The sequence below is a fragment of the Cylas formicarius genome, unplaced genomic scaffold (genome assembly GCF_029955315.1).
Source record: "Cylas formicarius isolate icCylForm1 unplaced genomic scaffold, icCylForm1.1 PGA_scaffold_4__25_contigs__length_36172078, whole genome shotgun sequence".
NCBI classification, from domain to species: domain Eukaryota; kingdom Metazoa; phylum Arthropoda; class Insecta; order Coleoptera; family Brentidae; genus Cylas; species Cylas formicarius.
This window is the reverse complement of record NW_026844334.1, coordinates 34,400,492-34,421,511: the sequence shown is the minus strand read 5'-3', so window position 1 is coordinate 34,421,511 and position 21,020 is coordinate 34,400,492. Positions and strand designations below refer to the sequence as shown.

General features: G+C 33.3%; 1 protein-coding gene across 3 annotated transcripts; it reads right to left on the bottom strand.

The window, feature by feature from the left end:
* Positions 1-3,388: 3,388 nt before the first annotated feature.
* Positions 3,389-17,997, bottom strand: LOC132701548 (leucine-rich repeat protein soc-2 homolog). Of its 3 annotated transcripts, none has more exons than XM_060669579.1 (3): positions 16,911-17,997; positions 13,518-14,408; positions 3,389-3,524 (listed from the first exon to the last, which is right to left on the bottom strand). In XM_060669579.1, exons 1-2 carry the CDS (start codon positions 17,720-17,722, stop codon positions 13,526-13,528), a joined length of 1,695 nt encoding a protein of 564 aa, XP_060525562.1. In that variant the 5' UTR covers positions 17,723-17,997; the 3' UTR covers positions 3,389-3,524; positions 13,518-13,525. The 3 variants fall into 3 exon arrangements, with proteins under 3 accessions (XP_060525562.1, XP_060525563.1, XP_060525564.1); XM_060669580.1 differs by lacking the exon at positions 3,389-3,524 and adding an exon at positions 13,076-13,373; XM_060669581.1 differs by lacking the exon at positions 3,389-3,524 and having other exon boundaries at positions 13,519-13,639; positions 13,707-14,408.
* Between the last annotated feature and the right edge of the window lie 3,023 nt (positions 17,998-21,020).

Below are 21,020 nucleotides of genomic sequence, written 5' to 3'. Positions count from 1 at the left end.
ATATCTTTTTTGAACTATCCCAATGACATTAAAAAATATTTTATAATTATTCGAGAGTGGTTATTTGCCTACCAAGTGTAAAAACCGATACTTCAGTTTATGCAGAAAATCTGTTTTTTAGAAACGCCTACCAAAAAAGTTCCTAATGAGACGTCTAATGCGTCTTCTTGATGTGAACATTATGACGTTAAGTTCGACGTCGATTATCGGATCAAACGCATGTAGTAATCGCATGAGAAGCAGGTTGCAAAATACTATTTGCACTTGTAAAAGTAACAAACACAAGAGGATGTTATTTTCTTTTTTTTTTTGTCCACAGGATAGTGTAAATTTGTTTGCTTTCTACTCTATGTCTATCATAGTGACTTGACTTCACATATAATAAACGTATTTTTGTTGCCTGGGTATAAGTGCTTTTTACAGAAAACTGTTCCTTGTTTATCTAGAAAAAAGTTTCAAAATATTTTTTCTCGAGGCGCTCTTGTAAGATCCATGGTGAACCAAATTGATAACACAACAATATTAATAACCACATAGAAATATACAGTCTCCTGTATAATATTTTGTTTTTATAGAAACGTATTTACTGATTTGTTTTTTCCTTCCTGTGTGGGACACAAAATGTTGCTGAAAAATTGCTTGAAAAAACTAGGTTGTCCTAAAAATTACTAGCTCAGTGGTATGTATTATGTTGATGGCTGGCTAAATATATATATAGAATAATGGGCAAAATGGTAAATAATTTCCTGAAATTCAAATATGAAAAAATACATGCTCTACCATTCAAAATTCAAGATCGACTTGATAGTGTCGAAAATGACACGCTTGGCCTATACTAACCCATCCAAATTTAAAATCGGATGTTTACTTTCTTGTGTCACCCGGTATATTATGTCAAATTAAGATTATAGACGAGTGTCTTCGGAGTAATAAGGCTTAATAACAAGAAGCAAGCTATATAAAAACTTTTAAATAAAAATGTCAATGTGTATGAAATAACTTAATATATAATAAACTCCCCCTTAAAACACATATGATAATCTACATATTTATTCATGCTCAATGGATGGAGTCTGCGAGTCCAAATAATAAAAATTCTCAATATTTTCAAAATCTTTTTTTTTTTCAATTTGAACATTCTCATAGAAATACGTCTTGCTACAATGAAATGCATTTGAAATACAGAAAATTACCAGGCCTGATGGTAAATTTAACTGTTATGATACTCTTTTCCAAAAAGATCTTAGGAGAAAGCTATTTCAAAATGTCAAAATTGTCAGGTACAACAGAAATACCAGAAATTGCGATTAGAAAAGAGAAAATCTTGTAAATGGAGCAAAATTCTTTTCTTTAAATATAACTTTGTTATGATCCATCTTATCTGCACCATTAATTTATTGTCTAGTTATGGTTATATAGTTATAGAAGTTTCTTTGTTTGATTTGAATTTTCTTTTGCATGTTTTTGCGCCCCATATTTTTTATTTTTGAAATAACACGATTTTAATAAGAAAGTATTGCAGTTTTATTTTACTACTTTTCTCTAAAATTCTAAAACTGTCCACATTCAGACTTCCCGCCGTCTAAAGGTAGAAAATTAGTTCGTCCTATAGCTTACGCTGGTGCGATATTGGGGACTTTTTGAGAAGGCGTTAAGGTTTGACCATAGTTTAATGTTGCCAGCTTTATTTGGCAGCAAGTACAGAATAACAGAACTAATCAAATACTTGCCGACAACATTTAATTCGGTCAAACATTAACCGCCTTGGACTTTTTTCACCTCTTATTAAATTTCACCCTTATGTCACTTTATTACTTAACAGGTTACAACCAAATTTTTCGGGCAGGGAAGATCGGAACCATTGCATATGGCGGACGTTATTTGGAATTCAACATTTTTCGTTTTTGCACGTTTTTGTTTGTTGACGTTGCGTCAAGAGGTTAGATTAGATCTGGGATTCTTTCGCTATTTGAAGAAGAGTAAGAAGTATGATTTTGCACGATATTTTTGGCGATCAACCCCTCGGTGAGGTGCCCAATAGACCTCCTTTTGATTTAGATATAATAATAATCAAATGTTTAGAGGTTGGAGCAACTATTGCAGTAACTTCGGACAAGAACAAAATTCCACTTGTCTTGATCTTAACATGATCTTAACGTGAAACATATAATTGCTTCAAAGATTTGTTAGCAGCAGTTGCGCTGGCTAGTAAGTCATATGCCAAATTTACAAGTGCTTTAAGAAATCAATTTATAACAAAGCGCATACTTATGGCAGGGAGATACTAGTTTTGGCCAACAGAAGAACATGGTCAAGATTTTAAGAAATTTTCTATTGGACAAGAAATCTTGCCAAGAACTGCAACCTAGGGTTATTTTAATCAGATTCTCTTTAGGAAAAATTGGTCTATGGTGTCAAGTCAAACCCAATTAGAGGGAAGTGTTTAATTATGGATGCCTTACCTTCTTTTAATGATATACCTAGGGCGGCAATAGCCATCGAACTTGCAAAAACCATGTTATTCACTTTTCTATTTACACATCGTCAACAGTTACCGGCATTTCTCCTTCAGAAAGTATTTCCAAATTAAGAGCAAGAACTCAATTTGATTTACTGAAACCTTTTCAAAATAAAAAAACATGCAAATGTAGACAATAGCCCAGAAAATATCCGAAATCAGACTGTTAAAAAAAATAATGAAAATATAGCAGAAAGGCAAAGTTGCAAAGACATCAAGTCATTCAACTTATTTAGTTCAAGTAAAATTGAAAAGGAAATCTTTTAAAAGGAATATTCCACTCAAAGTATTCCCTTATCATCTTTGCCCAACGTTAATATTAGAAATAAGTTGTCAGATTCTAGATAAAACAAGATCAAAATAAAAGGTGTAAAAAGTCCCCATTAGGGAATTCACTACTCCAATTTCATAGTTTTCTCTAAGGTTGAAAGTTTACATTACATACATGCAATGTTTTTTTTTTTTCAGAATAAAAAAAGGTTATTATTTTCGAGATTATTAGTTACGCCAAATAAAACGTATAAACAAAGATATGTTGTAGAACCATCCTATTGCAGTAGCCTTTACTTGTTCTGCTAGTATGCAACCAATTTAATCTAGCAATGAGCGAGTATCCTTAGCTGTCGTCCAAAATGGTAAAAAGAGAATCTCGCTTTCCTTTACCACGCCACGAGTAATCAAATAAAGATTTATAAGAAAACTATTGACCAGTTTAAGTATTACTCACAGACTCCACCCATACGTCAAAAGTCGACTGAGATCCACTAATTTAACAGCTCTAGCAATTTGAAATGGCACTAATAAAATACTTATCAGTCTGTAAACGTTTGAAACATGCTGTAAACACAAAACTTGCTCACAAGACATGAATGACACCGATTTTCGTAAAACAGTGTACTCTCCTCCACCAGACCAGAAGCTTAATCGATCAAATATGGCACTTCCATTGTAAATAGATTTCTGTGTCCGTTGTACAATTGGTATGCACAACTTATGTAAGCCATATCTGAAAAATAAAACCTTTAAGTTACATATCTCTTTCAAATTCTAATGCAATGAATGGAAAGCAAGTGTGGAAGCCAAAGCACTATCAAATAACACAAATATTTTGAATGTCAATTAATACAAAATTGTAATAGGTAACAAACAAACTGAAATATTTGTGTTAATAAAAAACAAAACATTTCCTTACTCTAGAAATACCGACCAACAAATACATATTTTTCGTGCCATCAGGCAACCGATACAACCAGGGAGAGATTCCACGGTTGGGGGTTCTATGTGCGATGGTAGACATGCTTGTAGAATGCAACGGAAAATAAAAGTGTAAAAAACGTATATTCGGCGTATGTTATTTAAATGTTATAGACAATAACACATGGTGGCAGTGGTGCCTTGTGAAACTTTGAGAAGTTGAACAAGTGAGTGATCGAGTCCTGTTTCGCAACTTTGAGGAAGTTAACTTAAAAAAAAACTTGACGTAAAATATCGCGCGATCCGAGGATCGGCCGGTTGCAGCTGCACGCAAGTTTAAAAAGGGGGAGAAAGGCAGCTTATTTTAGGCACCACGATGCCGAATACAAGCGACACAAACACAAACTCAGGCACTAGTCAGACTATAGGAGGAGCGCAGCCCGAGATATTTGCGAATGTCCAGGCGCCTTCGGAATTCAATTTTTCACAACCCCAGCAATGGACACACTGGAGAAAACGTTTTGAACGTTACATGTCGGTAAGCGGTTGTAGCAAGAAAACCGACGCAGAAATGACGGACATGCTGGTTTACTTGATGGGCAATGAAGCTGAAGAAATTCTGATGCAGCAAAACCCGAATGGGAATGAAACCTACAAAGAAATATTGACAAAATTCGATCAGTATTTTATTCCTCAAAGAAATGTTATATTCGAGAGGTACCAGTTCAACTCAAGAGTTCAAAAATCTGGCGAACCTGTGGAGAGTTTCATAACATGCTTACACGCTTTAGCTCAACACTGCGAGTACGGCATCTTAAAAGATGAGTTGATTAAAGACCGCACTGTCATAGGCGTGGCCGACACAAAGGTTAGCGAGAGTTTACAACTTCGAGACAAGCTAACACTGGCAGAAGCGATTACAGCGGTAAGACAGGCCGAACTCTAAAGTTCACAGAACAAAATAATCCGACAGGAACAGTCAGTTAGTGCAGTAAAGCATAACCGGGGCCATAGTAACCAGAAAAAGTTTAATAAAATCAGAGAAAACACGAAGCATCAAACATCTTCAAGCACAGACAATACCACAAAACATCTGTATGCCGTTCGTGCTCTAAAAGTGGGCACTGTGGAAGTCATAAGAAGAAGGGTCGTGCTGTAGAGTGCGAAGGTACCAGTCAAAGTTCAGACAGCTCCAAGGACCCAGAAGTGCAGATACTGTCTCAAGTAACCAAAGGTGAAGATCAAAAAGCAAACTTCATCGGCCAGGTATAATTAGACAAGCAGGACAGATGGTATGTAGACATTTTAGTAAATAGAGAGTATAAAATCCCATTCTATGTGGACACCGGAGCTGATGTAAACTGCTTGCCATTTAAAATGCTTCCGAGGGGGTATTTTAACAGAATTACACCGTGCGATCCTATTGGGGCAGCAGACGACCACAAGCTAAATACAGTTGGTAGAATCAAGATGGATTTGACATATGCTGGAATTACAAAAAGGAAAACTATCTACATAGTGCGTAAGTTAAGACAACCTATTCTAGGCAGAAACGCAATCATTCGGTTTAAAGTGTTGAATTTTCCTACTAAAAATGTTTGCTTTATAACTGAGTTTGTTAGTTTAGATATTAACATTAAGAAACGTCCAGAAAATGTGTCTGGGTTAAGTTTAGATTCAATAGGAAAAGAGTTGCCAGGAATTTTTAGCAATATAGGGGAATTCAAAAAAGAAATATCAATTGAAATTATACCTGACGCTAAGCCGTTTGTTCAATCAGTACCTCGAACCGTTCCGTTAGCTTTGCTTCCTAAGCTGAGAGTAGAATTAGACAGATTATTGAAATAAGACATAATTGAACCAATTGAGACTCCAACTAGGTGGGTAAGTCCAATAGTTTGCGTAGACAAAGGAGTTACAGTTCGCCTATGCTGTGATTATACCAAGTTAAATGAAAATGTACTTCAATCTCATTTTCCACTCTCAAAGGTTGAACATACTCTGGCACAGCTAAATGGATCTATTTATTTTTCAAAATTGGAGAAGTTTAAAAAGTTTTAATCTTCTCCTGAAGATGCCAACTTGGTTGGCGAAACGCGCGTCGAGAACGTAAAATTGAGTTTCGGTTTGTGGTAAAACGCATTATTGTGTGTTAGTACAGTGCTGAAGGTTCCAGTCAAGAGTTTGATACTTTTATTACACCATATGGTAGGTTTTTCGTATGCGCCCGAATATTTCATGATGAATTTTTCCAAAATTTTGACAGGGGTAGATGGGGTTGTTTTCCATATGGATGATATTTTGATACACGCTAACAGTATTAAAAAACATGACGAAATATTACATAAAGTTCTGTCAAAACTACATAAAGGAATTACTTTAAACTGAACAAAATGTGTTATAGGGAAAACAACGTAAAATATCTAGGTCATCTGATTTCCGAGAAGGGTATTTCAGTGGACCCTGACCGTGTAAAAGCAATACGCGAATTTTCTATTCCACAGAATAAGATAGAACTAATGCGACTACTTGGAATGATTAATTATACGGCTAAATATATTAATAATAAGTTAGAGCTTTTGGAACCACTAACTTCTTTACTCAAAAAAGATCACGAATTTTTGTTTGGTGTTATGCAACAAAAGTTTATTTTAGAAAGTCCTCCCAATTTAGCTTTTTTTGACGCAAATAACGCCATAATTATTAGTGCTGACGCGAGCTCATACGGATTAGCTTGTTGTCTTTTACAGGAAAAGCCAGACAAAACACGAGAAATTGTAGCTGTTGCATCAAGAACGTTAAGTCGAGCAGAAACAAGGTACGCTCAAATCGAAGAAGAAGCTCTCGCGTTGACCTGGGCGGCGGAATGTTCGGGTGTTAGAAATTTAATTTTTGAAACAGATCATATGCCATTGCTACAGATTCTACAAACCAAAGATTTAGATTCGTTGACTCCGCGACTGCAGAGTTTTAGAATGCGTCTAATGAACAAATATACAGTTATTTATACTCCGGGTAAAAATCTCGTAAATCGCGGTCCTATTCCAAATTCAAACTTAAAAAACGAACTAAAGATAGAAGTAGACACTTTCGTTAGAGCAGTTAAAAGGAATCTACCGATATAAAATTATTTTATAAATTTAATAAAACAAGAACAAGGAATTGATTTTGTCTGTAGAAAACTTAAGGAATATTCTATTACCTCTTGGCCGGACAAATCAAAATTACCGATTGAAATTTTACCGTATTATGAACATAGGTATGACATATCATATTATGAAAATTTGTTGTTAAAAGATAAACGAATAATAATCCCGAGCAGCTTACAATTAAAAGTTCTCGAGTTTATTCACACCGGTCATTTGGGTATTGTTAAATGCCGTGAACGTGCTAAAAAATGAGCGTTTGATGGATAGGTCTATCAACACAGATCGAAAATCTCGTAAAAAATTGTCCAAATTGTGTTGAACACCGACATAACATAAAAGAAACATTTTATAAAGATAAAACTATAAGTAGACCATGGCAGAAAATCGCGGTCGATTTTCTTTGAGCTAAGTAGCTTAACTATTATTCCAAAAATTAAAGAGCTGTTTTCCAGATATGGGATTCCTGAAGTTGTGAGATCCGATAACGGTAGCCAATTTTCTAAAAAAATTAAATATTTGTCCCAAAAATACGATTTTACCCACATTACTTGTAGTCCCAGTTTTTCTCAAAGCAATGGAGAGGTGGAGAGGGCTGTTCAAACGGCAAAGCCTTTGATTAAAAAGAATAGAAATGATGACATATTTCTAGCATTGTTAGCTTACAGGACAAGTCCTGTAGAACATGGGTTCTCACCCTGTGAACTTCTTATGAACCGAAAATTGCGGTAAACACTTCCCATCTTGCCGAGCAAATTAGATGAACCGTTAAGTCCTCAATCGCATTTTTTGCAAAAAGAAAACTTTTTAAAACACAAACTGGGTTGCCACACAATTCTTGTATACTAATCCAAGTAGCGTGTCATCTTCCTCGTGGAAATATCGCGAATCTAATCCAAGTGTGTCAAAAGAAACTAACGGAAATCCAAGTATGGAAGGATGTGCTCTCCCTCAGAGCGATTCAGGTGAAGTGCGCGACCTAAAGACTGAAGTTACGCAAGATATTACAGTGCATAAAACTGCGACACCGGCTAGGCCAAAGCGTGACGTTAAAGGACCTGCATATTTATCCGACTATGTTTAAGTTATCTGTCCATGTTCGCGAACCCCAGCTTTGTTATAAAAAATAAAAAGGGGGATGTGTCATCAGGCAACCGCTAGAACGAGGAAGAGATTCCATGGTTGGGGGTTCTATGTTCGATGGTAGACATGCTTGTAGAATGCAACGGAAAATAAAAGTATTAAAACGTATATTCGGCGTATGTTATTTAAATGTTATAGACAATAACACGACATTTTTCAAGAATTAATTTTTGACAGAATAATTCTAGGACAGACAACAAGAATGAACAGATAAAAGAGAAGAATGTTTGAGCAAGAAACGTTTACTGATACGGAGGCGAAATTAAACTAATATAAATGATTGGAAACCTCAAAACTGGTTTCCAATCAAGATCAAGACTATTATTAAAAAGGAAAAACGACACTGACAGCCTTGGGACAGTATTTCAACAGTCTCCTGAATACAAATAAGTAAATAAATTAAAAAATTATGTCAACTCTATCAAAACCCGGATATTGTAAGTGAGATAAAATCCTGAAGTGCATGGTGGGCTGGTTTTATACGGAGACAGTCAGATGAACGTTTAGTAACTCGTATGGCAAAACAACCCACAAACAAGAAGGACCACAGCTAAGATGGCGTGACAACATCAAAAGCGACCTCGAAGCCATGGGGTATGAAATGGATACCCAACTCATAACAAATCGAGAATAATGGAGACAAATAGCATGGTCAGTTAAAAATCACCCTTTACCTGACAAAATTAAAAATTGAAAATATGGAACAATTTTATTGGAAAAAATGTTTTTTGTTTTCAGTTTGCTACCAATGTGATAATTAAATATGATAATGATAAAAACATCGGACAAACTGAATTTTTTTTCACTTTTTCCCAAGCAAACTTTTGGTTTGGTACACAGATTACCAAATGGAGTAAACTAAATACTCTAATAAAGTATTTTTCTCTAAATTTAATTTTATTTGTTTCATTTTCACTTTTTCTTATTGTTAGCAGGTGTTTTAAATTAACAAGGGATCCTCAAATCGTTTATGGAATAATAATTATGTACCGAGCAAGAATGCAGAGTGTCACCTTAAAACTTCAGCTTTCTTATCCACTGTCATAATTTTGGACAGTACATTTTAGCCATAGTCTTTTCAATTTTGTCAATCCCGACGACCACGTCACACGACACAATACTCGCTCGGCTGCGCTCCGCTAGTGAATAAACAAACTCGTGACTAAAGTGACGCTTATCAAACTTGGTGCATAATATAGTTATTTATTTCCTGTACCCTTTTTGGAATTGCTTTTGGATATTTACTATAAAGGCTCGAAATTAATACAAAACCTTTTAAGTCTTAGATAATTTAATATAGCTATTTAGGAATATTGCCTGTTTTTTTAAAATATTTTACATATTCTGCATTCTGCAATCGAACCGCAAGCTAACAAAAATTATTGGCAAAAGATGTAAAACTTTTTTTCAAATACGACATGATGCTGTACATTATTACATAGTCGAAAAATTGAAAATTTTAATTCTACATCGATTGCCTATGCTTTTCCCTATACCTATTTTAACTGGTTGTCTTGTTTCTTCTTACGTTTTGGTTGGTTCAATCAAACCCAAACTTTCTTCCAGTACACATTAATTTTAAAAAAGTTTGACATGTTTTGGTTTTATTTGCGTTAAATGGGTCAGCAGACTCCAAAAGCAAGAAACTTTTTATTTTAATTTATTTATTAGTGTGACGTAGGAATGGCATTTTTTTAAGAGCTGTCAGGAAATTACAATTCAAACAAGTCACTTTGCTATTTAGTTTATCCTGCGGCTTCAGTTTTTGTGTAATTTCTATTTATCGCAACCAGTAGTTAATATTCAATTCTGAACGGTAAGTATCGAAATTTATTATTGATCAGTATCCCATATACAATACACCATACCGGATGGCACACAGTGAATGGTCTATTACAAGTATCAGGCGAAAGGATAAACAGATTTACTTTAAATTATACAGGGTTGTGTAAAAGGTTATGGTGCTCTATCAGTAAAATATTTTCAAATACACAATGTTGCCGCTCCTATATAAACATGGCAACATCTTATTAAGTTTAAATGCCACTTCCTCTATATCATTTAAATTTTAGATTCGACATAAGAAACAAAGTAAATTTTGTTAAAATTTTCCTATACCTATGTCAAACCGTTATCAAAATAAAAAATAATTACCTACATATTCTAGCAGTATGGACCCCGAATAATTCTAAATTTGATTAATTTGTTTTAACAGAAAGCCGAACTTTCCAGACAGTTCCTGTAAAGCGTCAGGCATTCTTTGCTGACATACCAAAACTAAGATTTCTAAAAACATGGTTTATCCAGTTTGTTTTAAATAGCAGACCCTGTTTATTCTTTAATTTTCGAATTCTAACAAAGAGACTAACACAATTTTTTTAAAATAAAAAATAATTTTTACATAATATAATAATAACATAGAAATAATAGAAAGTTTCGCACAAGGGACAGAATAAACTTCGTAAAACATTTAATTTCAGTATTTTCCCAACTATTTCACCGTTTTTCGGCAATTATAATAATGTAATAAAATCTAATAATATATAACCCTTTAAATTGTTATTCTGTTTACCTGAAACTTGAAGTGCCTTGATTGATTGATTGATTATTGACTTTAGAAATAGGGCAAGATAGTTGGAAAACTAAAATTAAATGAAAATGAGGTTTTTATGAAGTTCAATTTATCTATATGCGAAACTTTCTTCGATGTTGATATTACATACAAATCATGAAAATTATTATTTCAAAGACGGCAATAGATAGCTATAGGAAAACTTGAATAAAATTGAGTTTCCTAGATTTGGAAAAAAATTTACAATTTCAATACAAAATCTTATTTTCGAAACACTGCATTACCGAAAAGAAAGATGTAGAAAAACCTGAACAAAATTTTGGTTTGTTTGTTGACAAGAATCTCAAAATGATATGATATGCAGCGGGTGTCATTTAACTTAAGCCAGTTGTTGCGACGTTTCTATTGAAGTGACAATTTGCATATTTGAAAATATTTTAGAGCGTTAGAGTACCTTCTCTTACATCATCCTGTGTAACTTAAAGTTAATCCGTTGATCCGTTACATACTTCTAATAAGCTATCGACTGTGCGTCACCTGGCGAGAGAAACATGCAATTTTTCTAAAATGCTAACCAAACATACAACATACTTTTATGGGTTATACTTTAAATTTCAAATAACTAAAAATAACATTTGAAAATAATGTTTTTCAGACGATCCCGACATTACCTGTTTTTGTGCGGTTATTATTATATATTATAAGACTGTTTTTCTATTTAAATATCTAATAAAACATTCACTTCATACAGTGAACCGCTAGAAAAAATTCATTTAAAAATCAGGTATTGGATTTGATATAATTTATTCTTACACATTTCTTGTAGTAAATAGAAAATATACAGGGTAAAGAATTTACTAAATCAATTTTCTAATTCTGTATCAAATTTGACGCATAATTCATGTGGCATATCCTATACCTGTCTCTAACTTTTTAGAAGCAAAAGAATAAAAAAAAGAAATTTTATTTTGAAATGAACAGGAGAGTAGCTAATACATTTCTGTCAGTAAAGTGAACATCTAAGGAATCGAAATTTTAATTTCTATTGTACAACTCTAGAAGAAGTTTGTTATGTGTTTAACGCAAAATATCCAGAAAGACTTTTTACAAGATGTGCTATGAGTAAAATTGAGACAAAACTTATGTCGTCCAAAAAGTAATGAGAACACAAGTTTAAATATATTATCAAAAAGTGAGGATAATTTTCTCAGTGAATCTTCTGAAATAGCTTCAAATAATGATGATTAGGATGATGATAGCCGACAAATAGGTGTACGTGTGTTAAAAGAAGGAAAGGTATCATCCTTACAAGATTACATTACTACAGAAGCTGAAAGATTGTGATCCCAACCACAGACTACAGTTTTGTGAAACTATGAGAGAAATGTACAACTTAAATCCATTTTTTCACTGCTAAATGCTGTTTAGTGATGAAGCCACGTATTGTATAAATGATTCGGCAAGTAAACAAAATGAAAGAATTAGAGTACAAATAATCCCCAATGGATGAGAAAAAATCATACACAACATCCATACTGGGGTCCGATATTTACGATTCCTTTAAACGACTTGATCCCTATTCTGCCAATTTCTTTCCCAAATCCAAACGAATCAGCCTGATATGCCAGATAGACAGATTTGATTTCAACAGGATGGTGCTCTGCCCCATTTTGCATGATAAGTACGTGAATATTTAAAAACAGATATTACTCCACTGAATTATTTTCTCTGGGAATATTTCAAATCAAAAGTGTATAAGAAAAAAACCATATTTAAATAAAAAGATAATTTAAAAATTAGAACTACATTCGAAATAAGGCAAATAAACGAAAATATCTTGAGTGATGTTTTGGAAGGATTTTTAAACCAATTAGCATATTGTCAAGAAGTTAATCGTGGACATTTTCAACACCTAATAAAATAATTTCTTTTACATGCCCTGTTTCAATAAGTTTTCTCTCAATTTTACTCACTTTGGATCTTGTAATGTAATATCCAATATTTGATTAAATAATTATTTGCGAGACTATTTGATATGTTTCATTTCCATTGTTTAAAGTGTTCACTCAATTAATTAAAATATTTCCAGGATATCATCGTCACTTCATCTGTTCAATTCAACAAAATCACTTGGCATTTTAAGGTTATGAAATGTAAGGCATAAGTTATGAAAAAGATTTTTTTATGCACAGGAAATTAAGAATTATCATCGAAATTCCTAATTAAATCTTTTAAACATGCCCTTTTCAATGAAAAAAAATAAAACTTGAAAAACCTGAAGAAAAAAAAAGAAACAAAATTTTGAAAAAAAACATTTCAAAAATATTGTGTTAGTTTGTTTTGAAAATTTTATGGAATTTATGGCAATACTCTTTCCGACTTTTTGAAAAAAAGTTTTAACTGGATTTTTTATATATTAGTTTTACTTAATAATTTTTTAGTTACGATGAAATACAAACATTTTTCACATAACCAAAAAGTCAGTGAAACCTGGAAAATCATTAAGAAATCTGTGAAATCCGTGATATCTTTCATATCATATGTTAGCTTGAAATATGCTGTACCAATTTTGGCTGGTGATTTGCCCCTTGCCGCTTTCTTTACTAACAGAAATCTAGTTGTAACTTTACTGGTAGTACCTACTTACCTGTTCATTTCAGAATTAAATGTTTTTATTCTTTTGATCATAAAAAATATGAGCTAGATGTAGGGTATGCTACATGAATTGAATTCCATTAAGAAAAAGGAACTTGGTATTACATCTTCTGCTTTTTGACTCATCTTGCATATTCTCTACTCACTGCAAAAAATGCGAAAGACAAAATCATGATGGATGTGTGTAACAATTTTCTTGAAATCCAATTTTTAAATGAATTTCCATATTGGTTTTTAGTTGATTATTTCAAAAGTGTAAAAAAAAAACAAAATAAAATATGCCACTTACTAATAAGATCACATAGCTCGGTAAGGACCCTGCATTTTTAGATACTGAATGACCAGTGACGGCCCACCAGCAACAATTTCTGATGGTATCTGCGACAAAGGACAGTTCTCTATGCTCATGATCTGGAGGTTGGAACACAGAGCAAGTTCAAAGGGTAAGTTGTGAAGTGTAGGATTATCATTGACATACAATGATTCCAGATTTTCTAAAGTTCCTATTTCTTCAGGCAAATACGCCAGATTATTCTCTCCAACACTGAGAAATTCCAAGCTGGTCAGATGCCCGATGGCGCGGGGTAGCGCCGTCAACTGATTGGACTGCACAATAAGCTTCTGCAGCTGACGCAGATGTCCTATCTCATTGGGCAGTTGTTCTAACCGGTTTTCTTCCAAGTCAAGTACCCTGAGTTTTCTCAAGTTTCCAATACTCGGAGGAATCCTTCGGAGTAGATTGTTGGACAGCACCAAAACTTTGAGGCGTTGCAAACATTGTATGTCTTCTGGTAATTTCACAAGTTGATTCGTTCCCAAATTCAGCTCGACCATGTTTACCCAAGTGCCCACATCTAAAGGCAAAGATGTAAGCTGATTCTCTTTCATATTAAGTTTTGTTAAGTGCTTAGCTCTAGAAAAAATTCCATAAGGAATTTTATCGATTTGGTTGTGCTCCAAATTGACGGAATCTACGTTGGTGAATTGAGACGGTCCGCCAGAGGGAAAAGCTGAAAAATTGTTCCTCGACAGGGTAATACTGGTTAGTTCGCTGAGGCTTGAAAGCAGACCCTCGGGTAATTGGGACACAGCGTTACCTTCTAAGTTGAACTCATCCATGGCGCGACACTTACTAAGGCTGGCTGGTATATGGGACAACCGATTGTATCTTAAACTCAACCTAAAAACCTGGTTTGTTAGCCTGTGATTTCGATGACGCAATGACAATTTAAATACAAGGGTTGAATTCAAATTCTTTTTTTTTTGATTCGCAGAAGATAGGTCGCTCACTGCGGGATTCCTTTATACATTTATACAAGCATGCGATGGAAAGAGTTGCCATTATACAGGGAATCTCATTTCACAACATGTAATTTCCTTATTTTAAATGGAACACCTGGTGAATTTCATGGTAAGTTGCCTAAAATTTTTTTAGTTCACTACTTAGCAGATAAACTTTTCAAAATTTGGTAATCTATTGCAACAGGTAAACTGTATTCTACAAATATTTTGGTAGATTCAGCGTTGGAGGATCTACCCGAAAATAATGGAAAATTTTTAATTTTAAATAAACTTTATAGCATGTTGGCGTTTATATTTCGGCTATACAGGGTAGCTCACTATTGCGAGATCCTCTGACATCTCCATTGGAGTTTATTTTATCTAAATATTGTAAATGCAAAAGTTGTTGGTAATGCTAATTGCTATAATAAAAACCAAAGTTACTACTTAACACTACTACCACTTAACACTGATTTTGACAAAGTTTGACATGTTTTTAGTGTTATTTCCGTCAAAAGAGATACGAGACTCCATACCTCACCTCATGTACACCTGATTTGAGTTCTTTGGATTTTTGCCAGTGGAGCGTAAATTTTGAATGAGATATTATTTCCAATACCATTTTTTACTGTTGATGTAGAGATACAAGAATGGCAGTTGATTTATCCCAAGAGGGTGTCAAAAATCTGATATGAGTATGTTACTTTAAAAGTTTTTTTCTCTTATAAATAAGATAGTATAATTATTTATGCAGAATAATACTGAATTGATTTCTATATATAAAATGACCATGGTATGAAGAATCTAATTTTATTAGCAACAGAAATCAAACCAGGAAAATTGAATTTAGAATGTAACAATCAATTAAAGACACATAAAATTTGAAACACAACTTTTGATGTTCATCTGGACTTAGACTTAGAGTATTAAGAAAGCATCAACACAATTCAATAATTCATCTCTACTTTGCTCAGGCCTAGAAAGAGCAGATTTCACTGTTCACAGTTTTCTTTATCCAATCAGAGAATAGAATATTCAAGAGCTAAAAATCGGGTGATCATGGCGGAAACTTCCAGGGTTCCTTAACTTCTTTGGAGTAAATAAAACCATCAACATTTCAAATTTGGTTAAGAAAGAACTTTTTATAGAAAATATGAAATAGCGCGAAAATCGTTCAAATTAATCCTCATAAATCAATTTTCAATATCAATTTCAAAAGGACTTGTGCTTTCGCTACACCATACGAACAATTACCAGTAACTAAAACTAACTAAAGTTGAACTGTTAAAAATAATAAACTTTTCAGAAATACAAAAATGAAATAATATTCATGGTGTTCAATTTAAAAGAAGGAAGGTGCTGTGAGATAGTTAGAAATACCCTGTATATTTCATTCATTTAAAATTCCAAAACTGCCATCATTTTTGGGTAGATCTGGCAAAACCGGATCTACGAAAATATTTCTCAAATACAGCCGGGACCGCATAGCCAAATTTTTGGAAAGTTGACTTATGTGGTTAGAACACCCAAAGTAAATCATCCTGTATATCAAGGAACAATTGAAACCGTTGAAATGCAAAATTGTTATTTCACAATAAAATCAAAATCTACCAATATATGTCACATATTAAGAATTTTATAAGGCGGAAAACCATGCTAAATCATATCATTACTTGTTGAGTTTTGCATAGCAACATGAGCAACTAACCATAACTGTCAAATGTACTTTCTAACCAACTAAATTATATTTATTGCTTTTTCTGTTTCATATGAATAGCAGCTTTACAATAATTATTACTTATTTATAAATATTATTATTTTTATTGTAACAATGAAACAAGTTAATGAATGCATGAAAATAAAATTCTTGGTGAATTATAGACAGCTTGATATCTGCAATATAAATTTAATTTTAATTTTCATTAGCAATTCACAAATAAATAATATACTGCTCGAGGTTCTACATATTTAAATTAAAGAAAAATACTTGCTATGTTTTTTGCCATAATTTAACAGAGTGAAATATTTTAAGTCCGAATCTACACCTTTTCCAAATTCCTTGACGGGCACCAGGAACTTTCTCTCATTGCAATGATCATGTATTTCTTCACCCTAAATTATAGATTATTTAAATGCCTTGCCCACTTAGAACTGCAGTTGGTCAAATTTCCACTTGCATAAGCAACTATTAGTCAGTAGGATCCAAATTATGTGAAATATTTGAGTTATTTGAGGACAACTGCTTTAGCTTTAAAGTCAATGTAACCCAGGCTAAAGCCCAGTCCCATTTTAAATATAACAACTCTAAAAACTTTAAAAGTGACCACACCTTAATTAATTTAAATCCAACCACTCATAACTTCCTATTAACATTTGTAACTCTAAAAACCCAAATACTAACCTGGAAAGATACTGCAAGTTACCAATAGTTTCTGGTATGTCCAGAAGTTCGTTGTGTTGCAAATCTAGGGTGCACAGATGAACACAATTTCCAATTTCTTCGGGCAGATGTTCCAGGTGATTATGAGACACATCAAAAGTTACTAAATTTACTAGACTTCCTATACCAGCAGGCAACTCCTTAATTTTATTTTCTCTCAAACTGAGCATTATCAGAGAGGTAAGTCGACTTATCTCATCTCCTACATATCTTATTCTATTAAATCTCAGGAATAAAGTTGTTAATGAAGTTAACTTATAAACCACTTCTGGTATATCATTCAGTTTGTTGTGCCTTAAATCCAAGACTTTTAAATTCCTTAAATTTTCTAGAGAATCTGGCAGGCATGTCAAAGAATTTTCACTTAATGCCAAAGTCACAAGACTAGTCAAACATCCAATTTCGGCAGGTAAGGAAACTAATTTATTTCCATATAAATAAAGCTCAGCTAAATGACCCAAATCTCTTATTGTTTGAGGTAATTGTGTTATATTCGATTTACTTAAATCTAATCGTTTTACATTTTCTTCCCTGCACCGCATAAATTCTTTTGAGACATCAAGATCTGCTTGAATCGGTTGCTTGTTCTTTTTGGCAGTGGGTTTGAGTTTGTTCGATTCTGGGTGCTTCACTGTAACAACTTTCGGCCTAGCAACGTCTGTATTTATTGATCCTGAACTAAATTTCTTTTGCTTTCCATGCTCTAAAGAATTAGATGGCTCTGCTTCCAACAAGTCTGGGTCCAGTAAATAATGACTACTCGGCTGATCCATATTAGATTTTAGGTTATTTAGCAAATTTAACAATTTTTTACAAAACACAGTTATTTTTCCAATCGTCTTTGATATTTTTCAGACATGTTTACTTTGGCACCTGATTGATTGAATTCTCACAGATTACCTATGTAGTTTGGCTAACATATGGCTGACAATAACTATTTCAATCTCGGGTGTATCAATTCATTAGCGTAATTCGCCAGCAAGTTTTCCAACGCCCAACATACACAAACATAAAAGACGCAAAAAACCATTTCTAATAATGCCTAACTGTCAACTGTCAATTTCGAGTTTTATACCGCTGACAAGGCCATGTAGTATTCTATGCCAGTTCGTTGAGCATCATATTAAAAATAGTTTGACCAGGCTACTAGACCGTTTTAGCTAATTTTCATTGGTAATTTTACAAAATACAATGCCAAACATTAGGCAATTGGAGCTAATAGGTTAGCATTGGTTCAATAATAATGAATTGCAACAAGTTATCCAAACAATATTTTTGAAATATATATATAAATTATAAAAATATTCTATTGACCTCTTCTATTTCTTTGAAAATTTATGGTATCAGTCTTAGTTAATTGTGAGTCCGTTAGATGTTTTGAACGATTTTGCGACACACGGGACTATGGCCGGATGGTGAGTTGTCTAAGCGGTATTGGACAGGCCTTTCTTGTGGTATTGATTGCTGGTATAATTTTATGGAAAACTCAGAGTTCAGTGTTCAGAAACGAACATATGTCTACCGTTACAATTTCACGTTTCAACCAATTCTGTCTTGAGCATTGCAAATGATTTAAAATACGTTCGCCCCCGGCAGAATCTTAACCATTAACAACGTAGAAAAAAAGAACGAGGCCTTTGGAACCGCGCCCTACGCGCTGCTATTTTTGAATAAACGTGTTTCTCTAAAATGATGAAATGCACTATTTTTAGATAACTTTTATTTGGAAAGCAGGAAGTTTTTATTCCACAGGAAAAAAATCTTTTCCTTTTGATTGAGAAAAATAAGGAAGAAATGGGGAAGAGAGGCATGTTTATAACCTACAATTTTTTTTTTCTGTTTTTTACTACAGAATTATTATTGTCCAGCCGATCATAGCAATCGAGGACCATATCTGCACTAGCGTGATATCAATGCCGATTTTGAGGACAGTACGGAGAAAATTGAGATTGGAGGATATGTGTTTATTCAAAGTGATCCCTGTAAGGTTTCTAACAGAAAATTTATTCAGCCGCTTAGACAAACAAAACCTCTTGTTTAACAATTTCTGGGCTTAGCCACTAATATTTGAGACATTTGGGTGACGTAATCCTTAAAAAACATTTTTTTGGTCGGTTGGCTTTCAAAACCATTATAGATATATATTATGTAGGGTGTAGAAATCTTAAAAGAATGCTAGAGTATTTTACTGAAAATGAAGCCACTTCTGAGGCAAAACTAAAAGAGAAGAGCATGATGTCCAAAATAAGGTTCCATACCCAATTAGTTCAGAAACCATCAATAGAAAATAAAAGTTATATAGAAAAGTTGTAGAGGTGTTCAGTTCATCTGAGATAAATACCAGCTTTATTATTTTAAATAAAACACACTGTCTATTATTGCATGTTTGGTTTCGCAGGAAATTCTTTTTATATTTTATTATCTATTTATTATTATTATTATCTATTTATTATCATCTTAGTAGAAAACGTACAAAATCAATTTTTTCAACTGGAACTGTTTTTATATTTTTATTCAATTTCACATTTAAAATGAAGGTGACTTGAATAATTATTTTATTTAATTAATAAGGAAATTTAAGGTTGCATCTATATAATTGTTATATGAAAACAACAAAAGGATCACTTTAACCACAAGAGAATATCATATGAAGAACTTCTGATAAAATAATTTTTGTAAAAATTGAATGTCATTTAAAGGAACTCTTTTATGGCATAAGAAGAAGAGGGATAAAGTTTGAAAGATCCTCCGACACAAGCAGGATCATAAATTATTGCATAACATGTGTAACTATGACATTTACATCACATTCCACAGGACTCCCATCTTGAGTGATACAACTTGTATAACAGTGTGGCCGTTATAGTGCTCAACATATAGGATATTTTTTTACTAACTGCACAACTAAAATGCTAATGTTGCCAGAAGTTGGTGCATATTCCATAATCATATAAGGCGCACTTAAATATTTGCAATCGGCATAAGGGCTAGGACAAAAAATACAAAAATTACACACGAGTAAAGTACCCCTAATTCCAAAAATTAGGCAAAACGTTATTAACACTTATTTCAAAAAATTGAGCAAAATGTTAATAAGAAAAGCTGTTTAGGATGAAAAATTAAGCCTTAGTATCAAAATAGGGTCTCATCATTGGAAACAGATGATGCTCTCTTTCTCTAAAGCCTTTTGTTTAAAAAAAAATGGTTTTTTTTTCAATAATTTTTAATTTTTGTTTCAATTTCATCTTATTTGTAAAATTAACTGATACTATTAATATTTAGCGAATCACAAATTTTATGTTTGTTGCAACGAATGTTTAAGTTTAAAAAACCGCGCGATTAACGCTAACGTTCTCATTCGGCAACCTCGCTGTGCATCAACGTCGCACCCGCACCCCCGCCTCCTCAGTCGCCGTTTTGCTATAATGATGTACAGAAGCTATTTCAAAAACCTCCCGAATTAAGACGCAAATTTCTTCGCGTTTGTACAAGTGTGCAAATAAAATCGTTCAAAAAGAAAAGCAGTTCATTTTTATCGAAGGACTCTACCAATTGCGTTCCCGCACGCACAACGATGTTTAATAACACTTAAAAATTTTGCAATTTTTTTTTTATAAGTAGCCACATATATATTCCGAATGTTCGAACTGATTTCGGAGCGCGAAACGGCGAACGGCAAAACGTCTGCAGGATTCCAATCGGAGTTCAACAAACGAACGGATGATATCTCGAAATATATTGTCATGACGTCCTTTCCAACACATATTGTCGTTCTCGTTCTCCAAAAAATGTATGCACTAGTCAAATTTTGACGAAAAACAAACGACCCAATTGATTTATCGTTAATAACACATTTGTTTTTTGTTAATATTGTTTTTTATTGTTAGTAACGAGATTCGGATTTTCATCGGACTACAACCTCCAAAAAGACTGTGTTATCTGATAACGCAAATAAATTTTGGTTTATAGGTGCGACATTTATTGTTTCGGAGAAAAGTCTTAACAGCGCTTTTCTTTGCTTCCGTATTATTCGAAATTTCAGGTGATTTCAACAAGTGCCTAAAGTACTTT

Bases quoted from the DNA above. Each gene is read 5' to 3' on its own strand.
- LOC132701548 (XM_060669579.1), bottom strand. From the start codon at position 17,722: ATGGATCAGCCGAGTAGTCATTATTTACTGGACCCAGACTTGTTGGAA. The intron at 14,409-16,910 runs GTTAGTATTTGG...CCAGGTTTTTAG, and splicing joins AACTTGCAGTATCTTTCCAG to GTTGAGTTTAAGATACAATC.